Source organism: Excalfactoria chinensis, chromosome 9 (assembly GCF_039878825.1).
Source record: "Excalfactoria chinensis isolate bCotChi1 chromosome 9, bCotChi1.hap2, whole genome shotgun sequence".
Taxonomy (NCBI): domain Eukaryota; kingdom Metazoa; phylum Chordata; class Aves; order Galliformes; family Phasianidae; genus Excalfactoria; species Excalfactoria chinensis.
Window position 1 is genome coordinate 9,022,671 of NC_092833.1, and position 24,059 is coordinate 9,046,729.

At 43.7% G+C, this 24,059-nt stretch overlaps 1 protein-coding gene across 4 annotated transcripts in view; it reads left to right on the forward strand.

Moving 5' to 3' along the window:
• Positions 1-425: 425 nt before the first annotated feature.
• ACAP2 (ArfGAP with coiled-coil, ankyrin repeat and PH domains 2) overlaps positions 426-24,059 on the forward strand; it is a 52,876-nt gene continuing 29,242 nt past the window's right edge. For all 4 annotated transcript variants that reach the window (XM_072344390.1, XM_072344392.1, XM_072344391.1 and 1 more), the window contains exons 1-8: positions 426-626; positions 13,887-13,944; positions 15,572-15,691; positions 17,018-17,071; positions 20,015-20,073; positions 20,595-20,778; positions 22,220-22,264; positions 23,286-23,381. In XM_072344390.1, the coding sequence (XP_072200491.1) occupies positions 574-626; positions 13,887-13,944; positions 15,572-15,691; positions 17,018-17,071; positions 20,015-20,073; positions 20,595-20,778; positions 22,220-22,264; positions 23,286-23,381 (669 nt within the window). In that variant the 5' untranslated portion in view covers positions 426-573. The remainder of the gene's footprint in view (positions 627-13,886; positions 13,945-15,571; positions 15,692-17,017; positions 17,072-20,014; positions 20,074-20,594; positions 20,779-22,219; positions 22,265-23,285; positions 23,382-24,059) is intronic.

Here is a 24,059-nt window from a genome sequence, read left to right on the forward strand (position 1 = left end):
CCTGAAGCGGCGCGGCGGCCTCCTTAAGCTGCCATTGGGCTGCCGGGTCGTCGTGGCAACGAGGTCAGCCGAGTGGCGCTGGCTGTTCTCCCATTGGCTTATCTAGCTGTCATTTCTGGAGCCCGATGCGGAAGCGATCCCCGCTGCACCGCAGTGGTTGGCGCCCTCCTCCCGGTCCGCACTCATTGGCAGCTCTTGCTGCTGTGCCCGCCTCCTCCATCCTGCGATTGGCCGAGCCGCTCCCCTGTTCCTGCGGGTCGCAGCGCTCTCGCCGTACGCCGACGCGGCGAATCCCCGCCTACCTCGGGCCGCTATTGGCCGCTCCCGATGACGGCCGCCTCCTGTTGGCCGGCCGGGCCGTCAGTTCCGTCCGGGAGCGGGAGGAGGGCTGAGGGGCGCTCGCCGAGGCGTCCCCGCAGCGGCCGCCCCCCGCCGCCGGGCCCCTGCGCGCCGCCATGAGTGCTGCTGCCGGCGCCGCCCCCTCGTAGCCCAGTCCCGCCCCGCCCCGCCCGGCCGCCGGCCTCGGCGCGGCCTCGCCCCGCACTCCGCAGCGCAGCCCCGCCGCCGGGCAGTATGAAGGTGACCGTGGACTTCGAGGAGTGCCTGAAGGACTCGCCGCGCTTCAGGTGTGTGGGGCCGGGGGGGCAGCGGGGGACACGCGGGGAGGCGGCCGTGTGAGGCGCGGTCAGGGTCCCGCCGGGCCGGCCCCGGTTCCTCGGCCGCGCCCGGCCCCGCTGCCGCTGCCCGTGTCGCCCCGTGCCCGCCGCGGCAGCCAGCTCCGTGCCGGCGGCTCCGGTGGAGCTTCCCGCGGTCGGGCCCGGGCGCGCTCCCTGTTACTGGTCTCGACTGGGCGCTGCTCTGTCACGGCTGTGCGCTCCGTGCTCTGATGTTTCCTGTCTGCGTCTGTCCCATCTGGTGGCAATGCGATCGCAGAGCGGCTGTATTGAATCATGGAGCTGTAGGACTGGACGTCATTCTGTTTGATTACTGATAGCTGTTAGCTATAGAGTACGCTTAAGAAAGCAATAAATCAAGGCTGAGATTTGCAAGCAGAAGCGTGCTATCTCTTCAAGTTACGTTGCGTTCTCATCGTATTTACTCCTCAATTCTCCTTTTCTCCACTCTTGAGCCTTTTCCTTCAAGGAGAGAAACTGAGAAACCCTTTGCCACAGCCTTGTAACACACGGTGCTCTTTCTGACAGCCTCAGACACTGCTGCCTTTGGAGAAACTGCGGGAGACCTTATGATGAAATCGATGCCACCAAAATGTTCTACCAACATTTGGGCCCTTTGCTTAAAACCACAAAGCAGCAATCCTGCAGTATTTCATGTGGGGGTGAACATTTATGTTTTTTCATTATTGATTAGTATTTACTGTTACAACTTTGGTTGTTCTCAGCATTCCTATGGCTCGCCTAATGAGAGTCCTCAGAAGCCTTCCCTGCATATTGGTTGCGAGGGTTGTGGTGAGTGTCGGTGTGTGCTGACATAAGGAAGGGCCAGCAGGAGCCTTAGTGCTGCTGCAGGGAGCAGCGTCCCCGCGCTGTGTTCCTCCAGGTGAAGCAGAGCTGCAGCTGTCTCCTGGCCCTGCTGGGCAGGTGGGTGCAGTCCCCGCTCCTTGACACCACTGCACCTGTTGGAGTGGTTAAATGAACCTGTCGGGAGTGAGCAGGGCACGGAGGTGTCACAGCACACTGACAGACACACATCTGCGGCTATGGAGACAACTGGAAGGAAGTCCGTGAATCAGAGTTTGTGAGTCACCAAATCCCTCTTTTTGCAGGGAGCAGCGTCTCTTAAAGCATACTACTACAACATACAGCTGGGGACACCCGGCTTCCTTGTTTGTCTGCTTCTCACAAAGATTGTGCTGCTCTCTCACAGGCTTTGAGTTGTTAATTGGGAATGCCATAGTTGCTTGAATCAAAGGGCCGTCTGTGAGTACTTAAGATGCATATAAAATAACGCGAGTTGTAGCTGAAGCAATGATTGATAATGGATGTGAGGATTCACGTTGGATGTGTGGTGTACCGTGTCTTGGTAAGGCACGTTTCTTCTTCCCAGTGGATACAGGAATCTGTGGATGATAAAACTGAAGCGAGGGCAGCTTGTTGCATCACTGGCTTTGTGAGCTGAGTCATACCGAATGTGTTTGTGTTTGGGAACTTGAGGTTGAGAAACTGATTTCTGAGAGGACAATAGAAAAGGCTGTGAATTGGAGCTCATCTGATCGTATTTGTTTTGCTTTTTCTTCTTTCTTTCTTTCTTTTAAATGCACTCTTCCTTTGAAGCCCTGCAGATAATCGCACAGAAGTCATGTGCTTTTCCTCCACGACTCCCTTTCTCGAAGCGTGCACAAACCACTGAGTTAGCAAGGAAATGTGCTTGCAGTTCCCCCGCAGCGTGTTGGTGACTTCCCAGCAGATGAAGAAGTTGCTGAGGGAGGGGCCGTGGAGCAGCCTTTGGGCAGCAGGACCTCAGCTGCGCTGACAAGTTCCTTGTGTGTAATCAGGAATTCCTGGAGTGCTTTTTAATACGCAAATAGTGTTGTGAAATAATACTCTCTCCTTATCTTTAAACAATGAGAATTTCAGAGTTTATTGGAACGGCCTTCCGAGCTCCTGTTACTACAATGATCAGATCTCCCGATAAACGAAGCGTGCTTTGATTTGAATGTGAATCTCTAGAAAGGACAGGTATGGTTAGGTGACGTGGGAATGGATCTGCTGTGACAGTTGACAGTCTTGATAAATAATAGAAACAGCCCAGTTCTGTTCCTTGTGATGTGTGCATTTGTTAGAGCTTGTTGGAAAGAAACCAAAGCGTTTGTCTACTCCGATCTCTACAACACATCAGGGGAGTGTTTGAACTGTGGGGATAGTATCCCATCCTTATCTGTTACTCTGTCGTTGTTGCTGAATTTTAAGGTTCTGTTTTTGTTTCTCTTTTGGTGAGCGTGTGCTCTTAGGGGAAAGATGAGTTCCTGAGACACAGCTGCAGAGCAGATGGTGAGTCAGGAGGTAGATGAAAGGATGTAAACAAACTGTTGCCAATTGTCATTCATAGTGGAAATAAGTGAAGGGACAGTTTGAGTAGAAGGGCTGGCTATGGTGTATCCTCTTCAGTGGGCCGTCTGAGCAGACCTGGGGGAGATGCAACTGAAGCTGTGGGTGAGAGTGATTCTGCCAGGCTGGGCCTCTGCGAGGGCAGAACAGCACAGGGAGGTGCTGGGAAGGTCTGATTGCTCCTGCTATGGAAATAAAGATCTGCTTTCACCTCCAGCTGCATCTGATGCAGCTCATTTGCCTTTGGATAAGATTGAATCCCTTGTCTTGCACGCAGAACAGGAAGAATGGGATGTGCGAATGACAAGATTGCTTCTCTTCTCTAGGATGAAGGATGTGATTTGCTTAGGTTTGATTTTAGTGTATCTTATGTTTATAAATGTGTCACATTCTACTGTGAATGGGTTCTTTGAAAACCATTGATGGTTGTTGTTGCTGTAAATCTGCCCTGTAAGCTTTGTTTGTAGGTGTTGCATTTGATCACTCCTGCCTCCAGACCAGTGTACCTTGTAGGTGCGAGCTCATAATGCTCAGAAGGCAATAGCTTGAAAGAAATCATCTCTGCATTTGGTAGCTTCATTTTGCATGAAATTATCACTTAACGCTTACTGGGAGACCAGCTCACTGCATGTCCTGCCTTGAGAGGCTGATTTAGGACCGGTATCTGAATAGGTCACTTGTGCCATGTAGAGATTACTACATTTAGGGTCATTTTTCTCTACTCTGTATGGTATAAACCAAGTTTAGTCAACAAGCATCTGTTCCCCACGTGACAGGAAGTGCTCTGTCACATGGGGATGTGGAGCAGAGCGCCTTGCTGAGCTCAACTCACATTGGCCTGCCACAGAACGGAGCCTGTCACAGAATGTAGCCTACCTCTTCTTAGGGCTGGCACGGTACTGTGGCACAGCAGGGGCTGGCATGGTACTGTGACATGGCAGCTGCCTCCAGACACCGGGAGAGGTGGTGTCCAGGCCCAACCGTCATGGGAGGGAGGGATTGAGCAGATTCATGTCCCATCTAGCTCTTCCAAGAGCAGTTTTGAAAGCAATTCTCTCTCCGAGCTCTCTGCTCTTGGTGTTGGGGCTGAAAAGCGTGTTGTGAGGAACTTGGCAGGGCAGTCTGGAAAATGTTGCAGAATAAGGAAGTAAGAAAGATGAAGGATCTGTCAGTCAGCTTTATACACAGGACAGGTTGGGTTCTTGTATCAGTTGCTGTAGTGCTGTGAGTGGCTGAGAGTGCACCAGTGTCACTGGGGAGTGCAAAACTACAGACGTGTGGTTAATTAATGTGATGTCTTACAGCACCTTATGTTTATATGGGCAGGAAGCAAAGACTCAACTCTGATAGACTTTTGTTTTAACTCACTTGTATATGCAGAATTCAGTGTTAAAGTGTGACCAGAAGTTTAAATGTGGTGACTGTGGAGGTAATTTTGAGCCGATACTGTGCTGTGTGCTGGGGGTGCCCATGTGCTTGGGTAGTGCTATGGGCAGCTGTTGTTGGAGAGTGGCAGACTGAACGACAAACAGCAGCAAATGGAGCTGCCCATAGTGGGAGGTGTTGGAGGAAATAAAGCCGTGGTCTGTGGTGTTTATTTTAATATCCGTAGGAGTTTTTCCTCAGCTGTCTGCGGGGCACTGTAAATCCTGCGTTGGTTGCCGCTCCTTTATGTGGCTGAAGGATGAAGTGGAGAGCAAAGCAAATAGCAGGTAGTGTCATCATGAACACAAAGCATGCAGTTTTAAGGACTACAGTAACACGGATTAAACGCTGCTTTGCCTCGTGATCTCTTTGGGGGAGTCCTCACACATTCAGTAGAACAGTTATTTTCTGGGTAGCGTTCAATGTGTGAAAATTAAAAGTAGCCAGGCCTCAGATCTGGGGTAAACACACTGTTTGTTACATTGCCAAGCGCTCCTCTGCAGGGGCAAGAGCTGCCTTGTTTATGGAACGGTGCCCTCTCTGTTTTCAAATTGACAGAGCTCCAGCATAGGCTAAGAAAATAATTTGCTACAAAGCATTTCCTTTGGGTGCTTTATGCCTGAGAGGAGGATCTGAGCAGAGGCCTGTCAGAGATGGCTGGGTGCCTGCTGATGTGGCAGGGCTTTTTCTGGGATCGAGGCTCGCTGCTTGACATTCACATGGCTGAATGGTGCGGTGTGCAAGCACGGCACTGATGAATAGTTTTTAGAGTTAGAATATTAATAGTCATGGGGATTTAAAATAGTTGCGTGTGGCTTTGTGCAGGATATGCAGCCCGGCAGTGTTCAGTGCACAAGCGAAGAGCACTTGATTTTCTTACGAGAGAATAACGTGCACTCAGTAGTCACTACAAGAAACTTCTGCTGGCATTTTTGTGTGCATAAACACAAAGAGGAGCGTGTGACCCGTTTGTATGATGAGATTTTGAAGTTTCTAAACCTCCAGAGTGTATTTTTGTGTCGCACGTTGGTTATAGCACAGAAATCGGGGAGGCCACAAGCAATGACATGTGTGTCCCATCTGCCAGAATTAAAGGTTCTGCTCAGAGAACTCCAGGTTTCCGTCTTTCTGAGCACCAGGTGTTTGTTTAAGGAGGACCACGTGGATATCAAACACAATAACGTTTCTGTGCTTTTCAGATATCCTGAAGTTCCAATCACTGGTGAGCTTGTGTCTGTTTGGAATAAGACTTGCAGCTTGTGTAGCACTGAATAGATTGCGTAAGTTTGTGCGGTGATCTTTAGAATGTTGTTTGTGAATTGAAATTTGCCTCCCTTTGTGCTAAGTGGGGAGCTGGAAGCAAGCTCTGCTTCTGCTGTGCTTCCAGGTGGCTTCTGGCCTTGAGTGTTACCCCTTCTGCTGGGCGCAGGGATGAGGAATGTGTCTGTGCTTTCTGCCCTGTGGGGCCCTGGGTATGTGTGTGTGTGTGGGGGATCATTGCTCTCCAGCCCCCTCCTGCTGCCTGCAGTGTCCTCAGCTGCCCCATGCCTGGATGGACTGTGTCTCCCAGGGGTCCTTCATGCTGCTGCCTCCCTTCTTCACCCAGCAGCAATGGCAGACTGAATGCTGTGTGTTAGGGCAGAAAGATGTGGTTTGTGTGAGGCTTTGGTTTTTGCTTAGAGTACTTTATGGAAGCGTGTTGCTGGATTCTCCTGGTGAAATTCAATGTAAGGAATGTGTTGAGCATTACAGTATTGTTTTCTGTTGTATTTTTTAATAGTAGTTTCTAATTTGCTTTGGATATAAGGTCATCTAAGTAAGAACCGAGTGGATGAAGAAGGAACGGTGATGAACTGTGGATGGAAAAGTGCTGGGGCTGACAAAAGACATTCAAGGCCCACCTGGCAATGTGGGCAGTATCTACAGACTCTGTAGTGCTCATGTGAGGTTGTTGGAGCTCCTGCCTTTATCAATGATTTATTAATGAATGAAATAGACCCCTTCCTTCATTTCCTTGGGAAAAAAAAAAAAAAAGAGGATTTAATCTCATCTCAGCACAGCCATTGCTTTACTAAGGGAAAACTTAATCTATGCTCTGCAATTCTTAATGAAGAACAAGGGGTGTATCTCAAGTGCCTCCTGGTTTGTTTTAGCCATGCATGTCAAGATAAGGTGAACTGCACCCTGGTAATGATGTGTTCTACACCATTGTTTCCAAAGGAGGTTTAGGTGACTAACTTGGGTATCTGTGTGCTCTGATTGGGTAAGGTGTGCTGTGAGGGCAGGCCAGAAGTATTGGCCTTGCTGGTCAGGGTTACTGAGGATGAAACCTGCTTAAGGGACTGAGGAGTCTCTGATGTGTCACTGAGGATGCAGATGGCAGCCAAACTTGTGTGTTGTGTGAGGTAGGTGTCTAAAGTGTATGTATGGATACCCTGTCTCTGGGATTCTTCCCCAGAGGGATCTCCGGTTTGGGGTAGAATTGCTTTTACAACTATCCATGTAAATTCCTGGAATACCTTCTTCTGAAGTGACTGGTGGTGAACTTGTCAGCCTGTTTGTTCTGTCTTGCTTGATTGCTCCCTATAACTGAATGATGAAAATTCACCAGATGAAGGACTGGATGCATCCGCTATTGAAGAACATCCACTGCATTATAAATATTGATCTCACGGGATTCTGTCTGAAAACATTTACAGATGCTGTGAGATGATGTGTCATTTATTAGGAATATGTAAACTCCTGTTTTATTGAGAAACGGCAATACCTGCAGTCAGCTTCACTAGAGGAGTGAGAGCCTGGGGTCTCTAATCTCCTGGTGACTAAAAGTTGTCGGGGAAGAGATAACTAAATTTACCCTAAATGTATTTAAACCTCTTCCAAGGCTGTGGGTGTGCCATATGCATTTTGTAGTTCCCGTTTTACAATATTCCAAGTGCTTATTCTTGTTGAATCTATTGCCCGCTGTCACATATGGGAGGAATGAAGAGACTCACTTTTCTGACTGTGAAAACAGTGAACTTGAGGAAAGCAGCCACCCGTGCCTGTATATTCTCCTGTGCCTCATGCTTGTGCTTTCTGTCGTCTTGAGATTGGATTCAATTGTCTTCTTTAGTGCAAATGCTGAGGCACAAAGGGCAAACAAAGATCGTCACTTTGAAGTAGCGGTATCTGATAAAACCACAATAAAGTCACTCATTTGCATGTCAAATGCGGTTATTGTATCCGTCTGTGAGGTCTGTATGTGTCAGCACCTAAAAGCTGAACAAAAGTTTCGGGTTAGAGCTCATCTACTGCAAAACTGCTGCAACCTCCATCTGACTTCAATAGGACATCTCGGTTTGGAGGAAACATACTGCAAAGTACGTGTCTTCTTGTAGCGTACAAAAAGTACTTGCTGAGAACCGCCTGCACAACGCAGCTAAAGCTTTCCTCTGGTGTCAGTAGAGAAGATCCACCTGATTTAACTAAGTTCTCCAGAGCTAATGCTCCTTAGCCCTGTTAATGCCCCATAAGCCCTGATATGGAGGCATTGCCTCTTATGGTGGTTTGGACATGCCAGTACTTTTCTAACTGTGGTTCTGTATAAGCTAGCAGCTGAGGAAACTGCCTTTTTTGTGTTTCACTATTTTGAGACGGTAGTGCTGCCTCCTTATCTTGTAGGAAGGCCCCTTAGGAACCTTTGGATTCATGCTTGGTGTTGGTGTTACCAGTCAAAGTGGTCCAGGATAGAGACTGTGATGTGTTGCATTCTTGGCAATTTACTGCAGAAGTCTGAAGAGAGGGAAAAGCTTGAGCTTAGGGCCAGTGGGCAGCACAGCTGTCCTTGCAGGCTGCTTGGTGCCATTGGGCCTACTGCACGTCCAGTGGGGTTGGGTTTGACTCTTGTCAGTCATGTACCTTGAGTGCAACAGACCTCCCTCCTTTTGGGTAGTTACTTTATCACGTTCATTATCCTTTGAACCAAGTGTAGTCTTGCAGTAAAGAATAAATCAAGTGAGGCATGCATCTTAGAGGGGTTTGTCCTGTTTTGTTGTAAGTTCATAGAAAATGCCTAGGATTTCAGAGTGGAGATAGAGTGAGCATCGTTGCTGATTCTGGTTCGGGTTGTGAAGCTTTTCTGAGCTATTGATAAAACGTTTTGTGGCAATGACTGAAGAATTAATAATGCAAGGCATACTAATGTGGCTGAGGCAGCTCATCTCAGCATGTCATGGAGCATTCATCATCTGTCCTGCATGGAGGGGCTCTGTGCCAGCAGGGAAAAATCTCTGTGGTGCCAAACCAGAGCTTCAACGGGCTCAGTGACAGGCTGCTGCAGCCTGCTTTCTTCAGCCCCCACTCATGGCTGTAAGTCATGCCAGAAGTCACTCAGGCACTGTTGTATGCATCCTTGGTGTTACTCATAGTTTTGGGGCCCTATTTGTCAGTGTGTGCCTTTTGTCCCTCAGTGTAACACGCTCCCTTTTAATCTGTGATTTTCTTTTACCAAAAGTATTCCTTGTTACCTTGCTTCTGTTTCTAAACCTATATGCAAACAATTGCTTAGCTTCTGAAGTGTGATAGCAAGGAGCAGCTGTTCTTACTTGCAGTTTGTCCTCTGATTAATGTCTGCTGGCCTTTTTGCCGTTATGGTGGACTCTGACAGAGAGGTCAGAGAGGAGCTGTAGCTGAAATCATCAGGTGTGTACCTTTATCTTGCACTTCTGCATCTTATCCTATTTCCATGTTTTTCACAGCTAGTAGGACTATTTTTCATGTTGTCCTTAAGGTGTTTTGAAGTTCTCTTGCTGTGAATTACCCTTTCTTGGAAAAATGTAGTGACTTATTTGCTCCTATTTCCTTTGTCTTTAAGAATGCAGTCACTGTTACCAGTGATTCATAAACAACTCCGTGGCTGATTTTGTTCCAGTTGGATAATTGGGATCAGGAGTCGTTGTCTTGATGACCTTTAAATGTGAATCTCAGTGGGCACTGCAGATCTGGGCAGCGCAGGTTGAAACCTCAGTTTGTTGTCATAAAATGGGAGCATGAGTGCTTGGTAATCTTGATTGCTTACTGTGCATATCAAGAACAGTGGGATGCATGGATAGCTTGCAGCTCATCTCCCATACTATCTATATTGGGGTTGCATTGAGAAGTTAAAATGATCACCACTTTTACTTTAGCCAGTTAGGAGCCAGCTTTATCCAGCTCTGGCCCTTGCTGTTAGTGAGCTGTACATAGCTTTGTAACTGCTTTTCAGTATTCCAAGTGTCCCGAAAGTCTAAAATAAAAAGTCTACAATTGAAGGAGACAAAGGGGAGTTAATCACCATTCCATTTACTTGTTGGTTCACCACGTTCAGTGATCTTTGTCTGTCCAAGGCAGAATTGTTCTCCACTGGCAGTGGGGCATAGTAACGCTTCCTTACTGACTGCTCTCATGTGCTTTGATTTAGATATTGATAACTTGTGGCTAGTATTACATATCAGCTTTATACTACTGAACCACAGTGGATGTTAGTTGAAATAGTATGGCATCAGCAGTGCAATCAGGTGTGCACTGGGGACGATTGTGTGCAGACTGTGTGCACGTAGATCTGTGTCTTTCCAAGATTTGAAGACAACTCTTTAGCAGTAATATTGGTGGAATTATAATGGTGAGAATCTGCTATTCCCAGCACAAACCCTAATACACAAAGGTAGGCAGAAATCCCAGACTGAATAGCATTTACTTTTGTGTGCCTTTGTTCTTCTTAAAGTATGTTTAGAAGGTGAATATCAGGATTAAGATTTAGACTTCAGACTTTCCTTAATTAAAATGGGGGGAGCCCATGGGAAATTATTGTTAGGCTATTATTCTTTTGAATAATTTGTGATACTGGGCTGTATTAATTCTAGAATTAACAATGATCATTAATCATCCACAGCGCTTTTGACTGCTCCAATTTGTTGCCTCGTGTTCAGCATCTGATACATAATGAATATCCTGCCTCCTCGCCTCCAGGAATGCAGTACTAAATTGCAAGATAGAATGAGTGGATGGGCTAATGAGTGGAAGGCACAAGGCTAAGCTGTGGCCTTGATGCCACTCAGATATTTGAAGAACAGCCGCTTTTATGAGCTGTGACCATTGCCATCTTTTACACTGTAGGTCTAAGGAGGGGTCATGCAAGCCAGGCAGGTACTTGTGTGTCCGTGTGCCTTGTGCTCAGCAGTGTGTGGTGTTCAGGTCTAGTCTAAATGAATTCCTTAAGATGTGCCTCCAGCTCATGGCCTGTGGGCGACTGATTCTCCTGGAGCGGAGCTCAGCTGTTATCTTCCTTTGATTCCCGGGGTTTTTGATGTTTCCTGCCCCTTCCCCCCTAGTTCCTGAGCCTGTCCTTCATCACCTGCAGAGCCAGGTACCCAGTGACATGGTCCTGTGACACCATCCTGTCACACCAAAACCACCAACTCAGGCTTTGAGTTTCCTTCCCTTGTCTCCTATATTCCTTCCTCATTGCAGGATGGCTGTGCAGGAAGCTGTATTCTAGCAAACTGAGCTGTGATTTAGGAAAGGTGAGGAGAGGAGGAACAATAGTGGAGAGGAACATATTCCTGGGCGTCCTGATTATGGAGCATGAAGAAATTGGGAGACCGCTCACTTACAGAGCTGTCCTCCACCCTTAAGCAGCTGCTGTGCTTTTGTGCTTTGCCATGCAGTGTTTGAACATCCCACAGCCACAGATGTTTGCCTTTGGTTCGTTTGCTGAGGCAGATTTGAAGAGTTGATCCTTAATCCTGATGGCAGAGCCTCTCGGCCAAGATTAGCCTGACGCAAACCCTGGTCTCAGCTTTGAAGCAGCAGCATTCCTGGTACATGTCACAATTGGCATTGAGTCCTCGGTGTTGTTTTGTGACCATTTCCTGTGTTTATAGCTGGAGGTTTTGTCTTGGCTGAAGATGTGGGGTTTACTCAATCGTGACAATTTTCAGTGAACTTGAATCCCTGACACAGATGTTTTAGAGAAGGAGCTGCACCTTTGTGGTTTGTGGCTTCATGATCTACTAAATTAAGAAAAACTAATGTTAATGTAGCACAGCACAGATAAAAAGGGTTCTTAATGTGTTCCCTAACCCAGTATGAAATTAATTTCTCTGGATAGATGGGTACTTTCATGTTAGTGCATTATTAGATGTCTGTATCTCCATTCTAATAGGAGGACATGCTCTCCATTCTTAAGCTCACAATCTAGTGTGAGTGTGTGGATGAAAGAAACTCTTCTACTTGTTTTAGTGTGATGGAAATGGTGAAAGATGCCAGTTTGATGTAGAGAAACAGAGAGAAATGGAGAGCTGGGTGCTGGAGCACTCTGATCCATACCCAGATGTACTGTCCTATCCCTCTGTCCTGTGGCTCAGGGCCAGCCCGAGCTGGGGGCTGCGGTGTCCCATCTGCAGGGAACCAAGTGATGGAGGGGCTTTATGTCCACCCACCCCCTGACTACAACTGTAATTGCTGAGCAGATGTGCTGTCTTCATTCTGCTGCTCTAACTGCCCTTATCTCCCCTCTTAATCTCAAATCTCTCTCCAACTTTTTAGCTCTTTAAGTCCCGTGGAGCTAGAACTCCCTGCTAGTTAAATACACACGAAACAATTTTCTTATCAGATCTTGCAGCAATTCTGTAAACAAACCATTTAATCATGCTTTTCATGTCTCTGCCAGAGAGACAAATAAAGTTGGTTGCACTGGCTGTAAGCAAACTAATACAAAATAATATTCTAAATATTGAGATGTTTATCATTTCCTTCCCTGTTTTGAAGTGTTTGTTTGTTTGTGTTCCTTTCCATAGTTCTTTCAGAAATGTGATTCTATTCTGTAGACTGAAATGCAAGTTAACTGTTTATGGAAGAAAAAGAAGTAAAACTGCCTGCAATCCTTTTTGGTGTGGATCTAGAGAACAGCAGAAGCCAGAATGTAACTGCAGGGGAATGTGCTTGGCTATAGAAGGAGGATGTCACTGTGGGAATGCCTTTGGATACTGCACAGGAATGTAATTCTCTATTGGGGTGAACTGCACAAAGCTGGGAATGTCATGCGTAGTACTGGGGCACTGCAGGCAGCTGGTTGTGTTTTTCAGATCCGTCCTTTTAAAATAAATAAAATAGCTCTCCCTTACTTTGGGGCTCAGCCAGTTTTCTTTTTTAATTTTTTTTTTTTTTTTTTCTTCTTGGCTTGAACTCATGTGAACTGCAGAGGAATTAGCATGAAGAGACAGTAAAGCTGCGGTCCCGTGTGCTCTCTCCTCGGTTTAAAGCTGGCTCAAGGAATTCTTGCTCCAAATTGTAGCTCGCTGCCTGTCTCACTTTTTCCAGGAGAAGGTTTTTGGGAGAGCAGAGGGGATGACGACTGAACTGTGAAATTTACCCAGTCCAATTTTCCAAAATCCAGTGCAGAAAGCTTCCCATTTCCTCGTGCTTTCCCCAGGACAGGCTGCAGTGTTTGAGCAGCGTGCCTTCATGGGATGTTAGGTGAGAGGAGCTGACAGGGCGAGCTGCCTGGGGATGGGACAAGGGCTGGGAATACAGCTGTTCCTACTGAGTGTTCTGTAACTCGAGAGCACAGCCCCACTGGGTCAGTTTTGTTGTGTAGCAGTCGTTGCCAGAAATGAATACATGCAAATCCTCAAGATGATAGAGCCTGATGGAACTTGGGCTCATGAACTCTGAACAAAGTGCCTTCCTCTCTTGGTCTCCTGTTGGTTTTTATTCTGTTAGCAGTAAGGGAGAGGGTATCAAAGGAAATGTCAGCGTTCAAACCAAATAAAGTTATTGTTTAGAAATGCTTTATGAGAGCAGCATTTGGTGGAAGCTTGAATTTGTCTGGTCCAGTAGATGGAATCAGCCTTGACTTAGAGGTGAGGGCTGTAACTGTCCTGGGCTGTATTGTAAGGCCAGCTGATTGTAAGTGTGGTATTTTTTTGTACTCTGTTGCTGTAGCTGTGCAAAAAAAGGGATGGGAGGACTGTTGGCACCAGGGGTGTCACCAAAGGATTATAGAATTTCACTCAGATTTAGTTTCTTTCCTGTGTTATTATTACAATGGGTCACTGGCTGTCCAGTGGTAGAGGAAACATTTAAATGTGGCATTCTTAAAGGTGTAACACAATGTGATCTCAAACCCTTTTTAATAAGCTATCTGACTTACTACTTTTTTTTTTCTGTGAATGTGTTTTTCCCTTTTCTTACTGTCTTTTCTTTCACTGCATTTTTGGTAGTTCTTTGGAATCTGTGCCGTCTTACACCTGAAGCTTAAGTGGAACTGCAATGCCGATTTAAATGGTTAAATGAATGTGTCCTTATCCCTTCCCCCACCTTACGGAGTATTTTTCTTAAATCAAGTTTTACATGGAAACATTTTTAACCATGCAGGGCAGCTTTAGAAGAAGTAGAAGGAGATGTGACAGAACTGGAACTGAAACTTGACAAGGTAAGCTTTTTAATTCTACAATGTCTGCTTTGGGGGGAAAACACAGGATCCTTGTTTAGGTTTGTGTAGTTGAAGTCTGCAGCTGGAAAGCGGCAGCGGCTGCTGCAGAGAGATGGATGTGGGCTGAGCACACGGTGGGGCCTCAGGGACCTGAGCTTGGGTAAGGCAGCTGCAGGCATTGTGGCCACGTCCTGCAGCTGATCCTGGGCTTGTGCAATCCCTGCTAGTCCCCTGGTCAGGACCCTCACTCACGTGTGACAGCCCCGTGAGCTGCTGGTGGTCAGCTTCCCCAGGCTGTGCTATCCCTGTTCTAAGAGCTTGGTTTTTGTGAGAACTGTGCTCTGAGCATGGCTGGGGATCTCTTGTAGTCTGCAGACACGGTTATAGCTTGCTAGGTGATGTGTGTGTGTGTACATCCATCCATCCTGCAGTCTAGGGGGCTTAACTGCTGTAAGATTTGTCCTGCTTTTTGTCCTGCTTTGTGCATGTGTATAAAATGTTTGTTGTGCGGCACCCCTTCAGTGCATTACAATCCATATGTTGTTTTATTTCCTAAACAGCAGTATGTAGAGGCTTTTTTCTTTCTTTGCAGCATTTTGTGCAGCTTGCTTTACTTTCGCATCCATAGGAAAACTATGTCTTCATTTTTTGCTAACTGTCTGAATTTATTTTACCCAGTGATGGGGTATGGGAGGCAGGTGTCTTTTACTGATCTCCTCAGCTGCTTTTTGCATACGAACCTTTGCTCCAGCTCATGTGGGTTGGCTGCTGGCAGACTAATGAAGTCAGTGTTAGGTGCACCTGTAACTCCAAAGGCTTTTCCTTTTCTTGTAACACTGTTTTTAGGTTTGTGGTTAATAGTGTAACCATTTGCTTTTCAAAATTAATCAAGGATACTTAGTTTTAGATGTCCACTGCCAATGGTGGTGATGCTGATGGCTGTAAGATACATTGTTGCTATGGGGCTGATGAGCAACATAAGTATTTAAAGACCATGAGCGTTTGTCTTGTAAGTTTGTTTCCCACCAATGCGGAAGGCTCATTTGGAGAGCTGGGGGAGAATTCTCTATTTCCATACAGAGCCTTTCCCTGTTCCTCCAGACAGGAGGTTCTGTGCCAAAAATACAAAACATTTTGTTTGCTTGCTTGTTTTCCTGCAAAACCCCTTCACTTCTTACCCTGGGGCAGTGTCCGAGTGCTTTAAACACAACCAACCAACAAAACACTCTCCTGACAAGAGATCTAGTACGCAAGGTAAGTATTTAAGCAGCGTAGTTGTAACGTGAAGCATTAGTGATTTAGTCTAATGCTTTAATCTAAAGCCAGGCTCCTTGTGTGTGAGCTAAGTAACTTTGCCCTGAAGGTGATGGTGTGTCTATACTTGGATGGCAACCTTGTTGGTTGGTTTGTCACGTTACACTCAGCTTTACTGTCCCACAGATCTGGACTAAAATATCTGCTTTTTCCTCTTCCCTGGAAGACAGACACTGTGATCAGGATAGGGATCCATAAGCAAAAAAAGGAAGAGAAAAGAAAGATTGTATTAACGGCATTTAGAGAGAGTAAACAAAATAAGCACAACCTCATGAAAACAAACTTCTTACTGTGTCATTTTCCCTCTTTTTAGCTGGTAAAGCTTTGTATTGCAATGATCGATACTGGGAAAGCTTTCTGTTTGGCCAACAAGCAGTTTATGAATGGAATTCGAGACCTCGCACAATATTCCTGTAAAGATGCATTGGTGGAGGTAAGTCAGTGGTCAGAATGGATGTAGAAAAATGTAACTTAAGACAGGCATAGCGTAACATTTGGCAAGAGAAGTAGCTGAGGTTTATACTACAGAACTGTTGCTCGTTTTTCCTTAGAGTACACCTTACGGGCGAGCTTTCTGGGCTGTGGTGCATTGCAAATGCATGTTTCACTTTGGCATTATGCTGCAGTGATGAGGGTTTTTCAAACCCCAGAACATCTTAAGACAGGAATAGTCATCTTGGGAGGAGTGGAGCAGTGAACAGGTGTGCCCTGTTTACTTTGCTATAGTTATTCCAGTTACAAAGTGTAAAAGCCGGTACTGTACAGCTGAATTCCTTGAGTTATCTTTGGGGAGCTGGGCCTAGCAAGCTGTAATCCATAGAAACTTAGATTTTAAATGTGCAGAGCTCACATTGATGAAGTAGTAACTGAAGTCTTGATAAGCTAATTTAGGAAACTTAATATTTCCCATGTATTAGTGTGGAGTGAGTATGAAGTTATGTAATGTGTGGCTAGAATTACGTGCAAATCTTTGTATATCATGCATGTTTAATGTATATTATGTAACAGCACTGATTGCATGTATGCATCTTCACACTGGTTATAATACATAATGCCTGTGGGCTCCTGTATAGCCTTTGAGTGTTACTGAAGCTTGTTGTCTTGGAACTTACTTGCTTAAGATGCAGTACAATGACAAAAATCCCCTACATTTGGTCCAGTTTCACTTCTAATCGGTTGTAACATTTTTATTTTTATTTTTTAATTCTGGACAGATTTTTCTTCTTTCTTGTTAGAAAAGCTTTTAGCCAAGGATGTAAGGGGGCGTTATTTTCTGTTTCTAGTTGATACTTCAATTCATCTTGGTAATACTAACCATACCAGCTGTGAGGCAGCACTTCATGCAATAAATGTGTATGTTTGGATGATTACAACATAGTAACCAAGCTTTTGGGGTTAATTTTAAGCATTAATGAATATGAAGTGGTGTGATTTTAAATTTTTATATTGTGTTTAATTTATGTGAACTTTGGGTAGTTTAGTCAGCTTAACTTGATATTTTTTTCCTGCTTTGCTTCAGTTTAATCCTTTATATATCAGTAGGCAGCAAAAACATTTTGTTTTGGTTGTTTGTAGCTTCAATAGATTTACTTTATGATATCCTCATGGTCTCCTTCTAACAAAATGGTTTTAGTTTGAATAATCACGTGCAGGGAAACCTCTTCCTAAGTTCTTTACTTCAAAGCTGCGAGCGTTGCCTTTGTGTTGTGTATTCAGTAGGACTGAATTTAAAACTATTTTGTTTTTCCTCTCTTTGCAGGCTAACTTGACAAAGTTCTCTGACACCTTACAGGAAATGATCAATTATCACAATGTAAGTGATTTTTGGCTGGAATGTAACCCTGATGGCTCAACTCCAGTTACAGTTGTGTTCTTTCTTTCTGTTCTTTCTTCTTCTTCCTTTGACCCTACTACTTCTTTTCTGTTTTCCAGAAAAGTGCTGGAAAGCAACTGAAGTATCTCCAGGTGCTAAAGATATGTAGGGTTTTCTTTATGGCACTAGGAACTTAAAATGCAATTCAAACAGTTTTAGCTGAAATTAAGCTTGTCAGCATCAACCTAAAGTTGTTCCCCAAGGCTGGGGTGTTTGTGTGGTTTTTTTTGTTTGAGATGCATGCTTAGAAGGGAAGAGAAATAAAGCAAGTTGAATGTCTTCTCCTTGTATAATGAAATAAAGTGATAGCTTAAGAAGAGTAAGTGGACAGTGACATTTTGGCAGAGAGGCAATTCAAAGGTTCAAAGCAGCAGATATAGGAATGGGCTCCTTTCATGTCAGCAGTTTCTTCAGATTAGAACAGGTGAATAGAGCTGTCTGTCTCTTACTGTTCATCATTCTTGCTGCTGGTTGCCCTCTTAGCCACATCTTTGCTCTGTGCTATGTTTCTTTTGACACACATGACCTAGGCCCTGTGTTCCTGCTTTTGTTTGCTACATGATTGTGACTTGTGGCACTTTGGCGAAGATCTTGCATATCCCAGCTCTTCCTCTGGGGAAGTTTGAGTGCAGATAGCAAAGAAGGATACATAAAAGAAGGCTTTGCAGGTCACAGTAGAGCTACCTGTGAGTTCTGACCTGCTTTTCTCTTCTGTTTCCTTACTGTGCTCGAGCATGCTGAGTAGAGCAGTGGCTCTTGTCAAAAGGCACGAACATAAGAAGTGAGGCATGGCTTAGGATTTTAAAGTAGAGCTTTGCCAGATTGACTCTGTGGCCCTGCTTAGCTTTGTGTGAATCTACTTAGTTCATCAGAACTTATGAGCTCAGCACCAGCTCTGCTGCTGACCAAGTTGGCAAGAGAGCTCTTGTGAGTGAGGGGAAGCTAGAGGAGGGGAAAAAAACAGCAGGCACTGTCCAGAGAAAGGAGGGAAGGGGTAGGAGATGATCCCACTGAGATCTCCATCCTCTTACTGCCAGTTTTTCAATATGTGTCTTTGCTACAAAAAAGGCTGAGACCCAGAGTGATGTAACGTGTGCAGATTTGGCAGTGGCAGAGTAGCTTTAACAGCTTGTAGCAAACAGCAGCTTTCTCAAATTTGGTGTGAAAGGTAACGTGTTGGGAAGGCTGTAAGTCTAGTGAAATGATGGTCTGGGCAGGGTTTTCTGTTCATTTGAGGAAAAACGTGATTTATTTAATTTTTTGTGTTTAATTTTTCCCCTAACATTTTTTTTCCTCCTGCTTCTTCGTTACCGTAAGTAGAATTGCAAGGCTCATGCTTCTGGGAGTCCAGTCATCGGTGGAGTTGCCATCTGGTTGTGTTCATTGTGTATTGATCTTGATTGGTGCGCTCCTCAGGCACTGGCACACTTAAATGTCAGCTGTGGGAGTAGTCCCACTGTGATTTCCAGCTTGTAAAGAAGTGCTTTATCTGTTCTAGTTATCTGGTATTTTGGTTTTTAAAGGGAAAATACAAACAGCGTTTTCTGGATGCTCCTTGTCTTACTGTTCTATGTCTTACTGTTAGATTCAGGTTGGATGAGGCCTCGGGAGATGCTGGTCTGTCTGCCTGCCTCTAGTGGGGTTAGCTGCGAGGTTGGGTCAGGCTGCTGAGTGCTTTTTATCATGTTTTGTCTTGAAAACTATCAAAAATGGAGATGGAATAGTGGATGTAGTGCCACTGTTAATGTGGGCTTGAACTCAGTTGTGTTTTCCTTCCTTCACTGTTTTCTTAAAGGAGGAAAAAACGAGGTGCTAAGGGGTTTGCTCTGCGGTACTTGGTACTGCATGGTTGATTTTGTTTGTTGGTTTGGTGTTTTTTTTTATTCCTAGGTCCAGTGTATAGGGAGATTAAGACTCAAACTGAATTTTTGACTTGTTCTTTCAGAAAGATTAACACACTTAAATCTTTACATTTTGGAACAGGTTGTGTTCAGTTGGGACAGCCACTTCTTCCCTGTATTCTTTTAACTTAATCAGGATGTCACAATCGAGTGTATAGCTCAGCATAGCAGCAAAGCAGAGACTGACAGTCATCTTTAAAAGACAAAAACCGTATTTGAGTTATAATGTGGGTCAAAGCTAAGTTGAGTTAGTGACCCTGTGTGAAGAGATTGTAATGCCTTCGGCACTGCACTTGAGTCCAAGTGCCATCAGAACAGGCTGGAACATGAGGTACTCTTCTGTTGTAACATCATTTGCTAGATTTTTCTGTATTGCTTTGGTGAATGTGATTCCAGTCTACTTTCTTGACTTTGTACTTTGGGAATCTAGAGCATGCATCTCAACATCTCTGTGCCATGCTGGCAGTGTGCAGCTGCAAGTAGACATGCAGGAATGCTCGTTCTGGCACACTGACTCAAACCTGTCTTTTCCAAAGGTGCCCAGTCACTGAAAATCCAGAGCTGCCTCTTTCAGTGGAATTTAGAAATTGTGTGTTGTTTTTTAACACGAGTGCTACATCAAAAAACAACTTGTGGTTAATTTAGTTATCTACTTTGTGCCTTCCTGCATAAACATCTGTGTGAGTATGGGCCGATATCGTCAGACTGTATTTAGTGCTATACTGCTTTTTATTTTATTTTTTTTGGCTACACAGTGGAGTTTGGCTAAGATTTTTCAAGCGAGATGTTTTTAACTACAGAGTTGATGTATGACATGAATAAGTATTCAGTTCGATGCACAGAATCAATTTGGAAACTTAGAATGGCTTAGAATGCATTACGGGATGTAGGGATTCATAAACACTGTTGATGTGCATCTCAAAAATGAAAGGTTGTGAATATCCTGAAGTTACTGAACTACGTGTTAATGCTTTTCTTTCAGATTCTGTTTGACCAGACTCAAAGATCAATTAAGGCACAGCTTCAGACTTTTGTTAAAGAGTAAGTAAATTTGCACTTGTTATGGGAAAACCGTAGATAAACCTGAATTAAAAGCATCTGATGTGAGTGAGTTGGTGTAACATCTCTCCTGAAACTCACCAGCCATAAGCTGAGAAGAGCATATTTGAGCTTGTTAAACGTCACTCAAAAATCTGAGAGGCTTTTGTTTCAGCTGCAGAAATGTTTCAGTGGAAATAGTTCCAATTACTAACCATAAATTACGTGTTGTCATTCTCCAGGTTTGGAAGAAAAGTGCTTACTAAGGCTTTTCCCACTGAGCACAAGATTCAGTGATGTAAATTCCAATTTTTTCCTTTCCTTGTAAGAGGACAGAGGGACTGCAATGAGACTTTGATTTCTTTATTTGATCTCAGCATTTGTTGAGAATGTGAAAGCAAAGAAACTAGCTGTAACAGCCTAACACACGCTGTAACAGACACAACACCGGCTGCTTAGTGAATCTTTAAACACTTCCTTTGTGCTTTGGAATTCGTTTGCCATCTATCTTTCCTTTGTTGCAGAGATATTAAGAAATTCAAAGATGCAAAGAAGCAGTTTGAAAAAGTTAGCGAAGAAAAGGAGAACGCTCTAGTGAAAAATGCCCAAGTTCAAAGAAATAAACAACATGAAGTAGAGGAAGCAACCAATATTTTGACTGCAACACGGAAATGTTTTCGGCACATAGCTCTGGATTATGTTCTTCAGGTAAGTGCAGCAATAATGCTATCTTTTCAAACTTGACACTTCTGACCTAAACGTATTTGGTAAGTTTGCTATGCTTTAGTTCCTTAAATAATTAAAGTATAAACTGTAGCCTAGCCTAGCAAATACAAGTGACACAAAACTTTCTGGTGTGGCAGTGTAACCTAAATGAGGGGTGTGGGGAGATTGGCAGCCGTTGCTGTAGTCTGGGTCCTTGTGCCCATTGACCTACAGCTCATTTGTCTTTTGGAATTTGTGTGTTCTAACGTCGTACAGTTCCTATGATAAAGGTGCCTTTATAGTAGCAAGGCAAAGTTTCAGCATCTCTTAATTAATGCAGGCAAAAAATGAATTCACCCTTAGGAATCCCTTCTGCTTGGATGACTCTTTTCTGCTGGAAGAGTGGCTTCACAATAACAGCCTCTTTGCAGCTGTATTGACTTTGAACTGCATTTCAAACCCCTTGCTTTCGTCTTATTTTATCCCTTGAGCTGGGGGTTTGTTCTGTATGAATTTAATTATTTTCACTGCAGACGGTTTTCCAGAATACAAACTGTGGAACTATAGAACTACATGCTGGGTTTGGTGTAGAATTACAGTCTGGTTTTGATTATAGCTTCAGTAAGCTTTCCTGCTGCTGGAATCTTTGAACTGATATGGAGGTGTTGAATTACAAAATTACACATTTTTTTCTCCTGTTGTATGTGGCCTTTCCAGCCAAGGCAGGTCTGGATGACAACTTTGAGGATTAGATAAAGAAGATAAAATTAAGTGAATGTCAAAAATTAAATCCATCCTTTTATCTATATAAAGTGAAACATCCCAAGTTGTGGAGCAACACCACTGGCTAGTTACTTCAGCAGCTTAAAAGTACAAATGTATGCAAAATGTGACTGTCGTTATTGTGACCTTGCTTGTTTCAGTAGCTGGGGGGTGTATCCCAGTTTTGGAACACTTTAGAAAGCATCAGCTGAAGGGAAAAATAAGCGTGGCCCAGTCCATTCTTTGTCTCAAGACACAGAAGGCAGCGATGCTGCCAGCAGCGTGTTTAAGAGGTTGGTGAGCAGGATTAGCTCATGCTGTCAAAAAAAGGATTTGAAATGTTCAATTCAGTTTCTTGAAAATGAGTGCAAATTTTCCTTGTTTCAGAGGTTTGTTGTATTCCTTCTAGACAACGGGTACTGTCTGAATTTTCTCTTCTTGCCTAAGAAAGTTGTGACTATCACTGTAGAAGTATCACTGGAGGGTTGCAAGCTTTCTATGACGGCATCACTTCAGAATCATTAAAAAACTCTCATACAGCTTCTGCAGTTCTGGAAGCGCCACATGAAATCAGATATTTGATGTCTTATGCTGTGATATGTTTATTTGGCACTAATCTGAAGTTTACCTCTGGGAGGGAAAATCAGCAACTTTTTGTTTTATTTTATTTTATTTTTTTTAGATCAATGTTCTCCAATCTAAAAGAAGATCAGAAATCTTAAAATCGGTAAATATGCTTTGATTTCTGTATAGGATATATTGGAATACGTCAACATGATAAATGGCTGCAAAGCAGCATATTAAAAATGAATTTGTCCTTTCATCCATTAAACATTATGAGTATAGTTGGCACTTTGATGATGGTCAGCTTGGTCTTTACTATAACCTGGCACAGAAACTTAGGTACTTTCAGTAATCTCTTGGTTCAGATTTGAACACTTTAATAAGGTTTTCATTGTTCTTTGGGATGTGTTTCATGGTTAAAATTGAACTTTGCTTGCCAAGAATTCTGCTATTTAAGTCTGCTATATTCATTTATAAACAATAAATACTTTTCATAGTCTGTTCTAAGATGGATTAAGCTATTTGTACAAAAATGGTATTTTTTATATAAATAGCTTAGGGTCAGCTACTATGCAATATGCTTTAGTATGCTGTCTGCTAAATAGACCACAAAATTAAATGGTGCCTTTGTTTCAAAGGTCTAAATTTGTATTTTCCTTAATTTCTTTAAATAGCACAAAGTTCAGTTGGATCACAGCATTACAGCTGCTTGTCACTGTGCTCTGACTCTTCCCGAATGGTTTCCTTTATGACTGGACAGTCTTACCTCAGTTGTGTTCATAAAAGTTATTGTATTGCAGTTAGTAAATGAATCATGTACTCTCTCTACTGTACATCTGCTAGTTGAATAGGCAGCACTAACAAATTTTTAGGTGACAGGAATTATCGTAACTTTCTGTCCTTAATTAGCTTTTATTTGCTAATGGGATTGATTCTGGAAACATCTTCTGAAATACTTTGTGTGGCTCTTTGCCTTTACTTTGCGTACTTACAGCACTGAAAGCAGCACAACTTATTGATGTAGGTTTGCTGGGACACAACACAGCAGAAAATAACTCCAGATATTTTTTTGCTGTATTTGTTTACTAAGTTCTGTTCACATGGGTTGGTTACAGGACATTTATACAATTACTGATAAACATTGAGCCTTTTCAAGAAATAACAACTTTTTTTTCCCCCTCTAGATGTTGTCATTTATGTATGCCCATTTGACCTTTTTCCATCAAGGCTATGATCTTTTCAGTGAGCTTGGGCCCTACATGAAAGATCTGGGTGCACAGGTAAGACTTGGTAAATAATGCTTTATAAATAAACAGCCTTATGCTGGTGTGGAAGAAAGGTCTATCTGTGTACACATGTGAGGCACAGTGTGGATTTATTCTTCAAAAAGAAAATGTAGTGTGATGAAGACAGAGCCTATGTATTTAAAGTGGTTGGAATTAAAATTGCTAGAAAGCTGCCCTTTTCCTAAAACTAATACTGCATTTAATAACTATTAGTTAAACAGAGCTGTAGAGTGTCATTTAAGTTTCTCTGATACTCTGGATACTGGGTTTTCTTCTCATTTAGGTTTTTTGTATGTGCCATGTGTTGCAAATGTGTTTCACAAGAAAAAGTAGTATTTTATTTCTGTGTTATACGCTGTGTGAGTTAATAGTAGCAAATTACAGTTAGACTGTGAAACAGAAGTCTGATTTTAATTCATTCAAATTTGAGTTCGTACACTGAATCCTTCTTGCCCTGCTTTGTTCTTCAAGTGTAAGAACACATAATTGCCACACTGGGTTCTCAGTGAAGGACTCCTCAAAATGTTAGAGAAACAGTGGCCAACAACCATATTGTTCACAACCTGATCTACAGAACAAAGCCAGCCCGAATTCTGAATGTCTATTCATGTGTGAAGGCAAATAAATGAGAGCAAGCAGATGCATCTGTGTTCATCTCAAGCAGATGTGTTG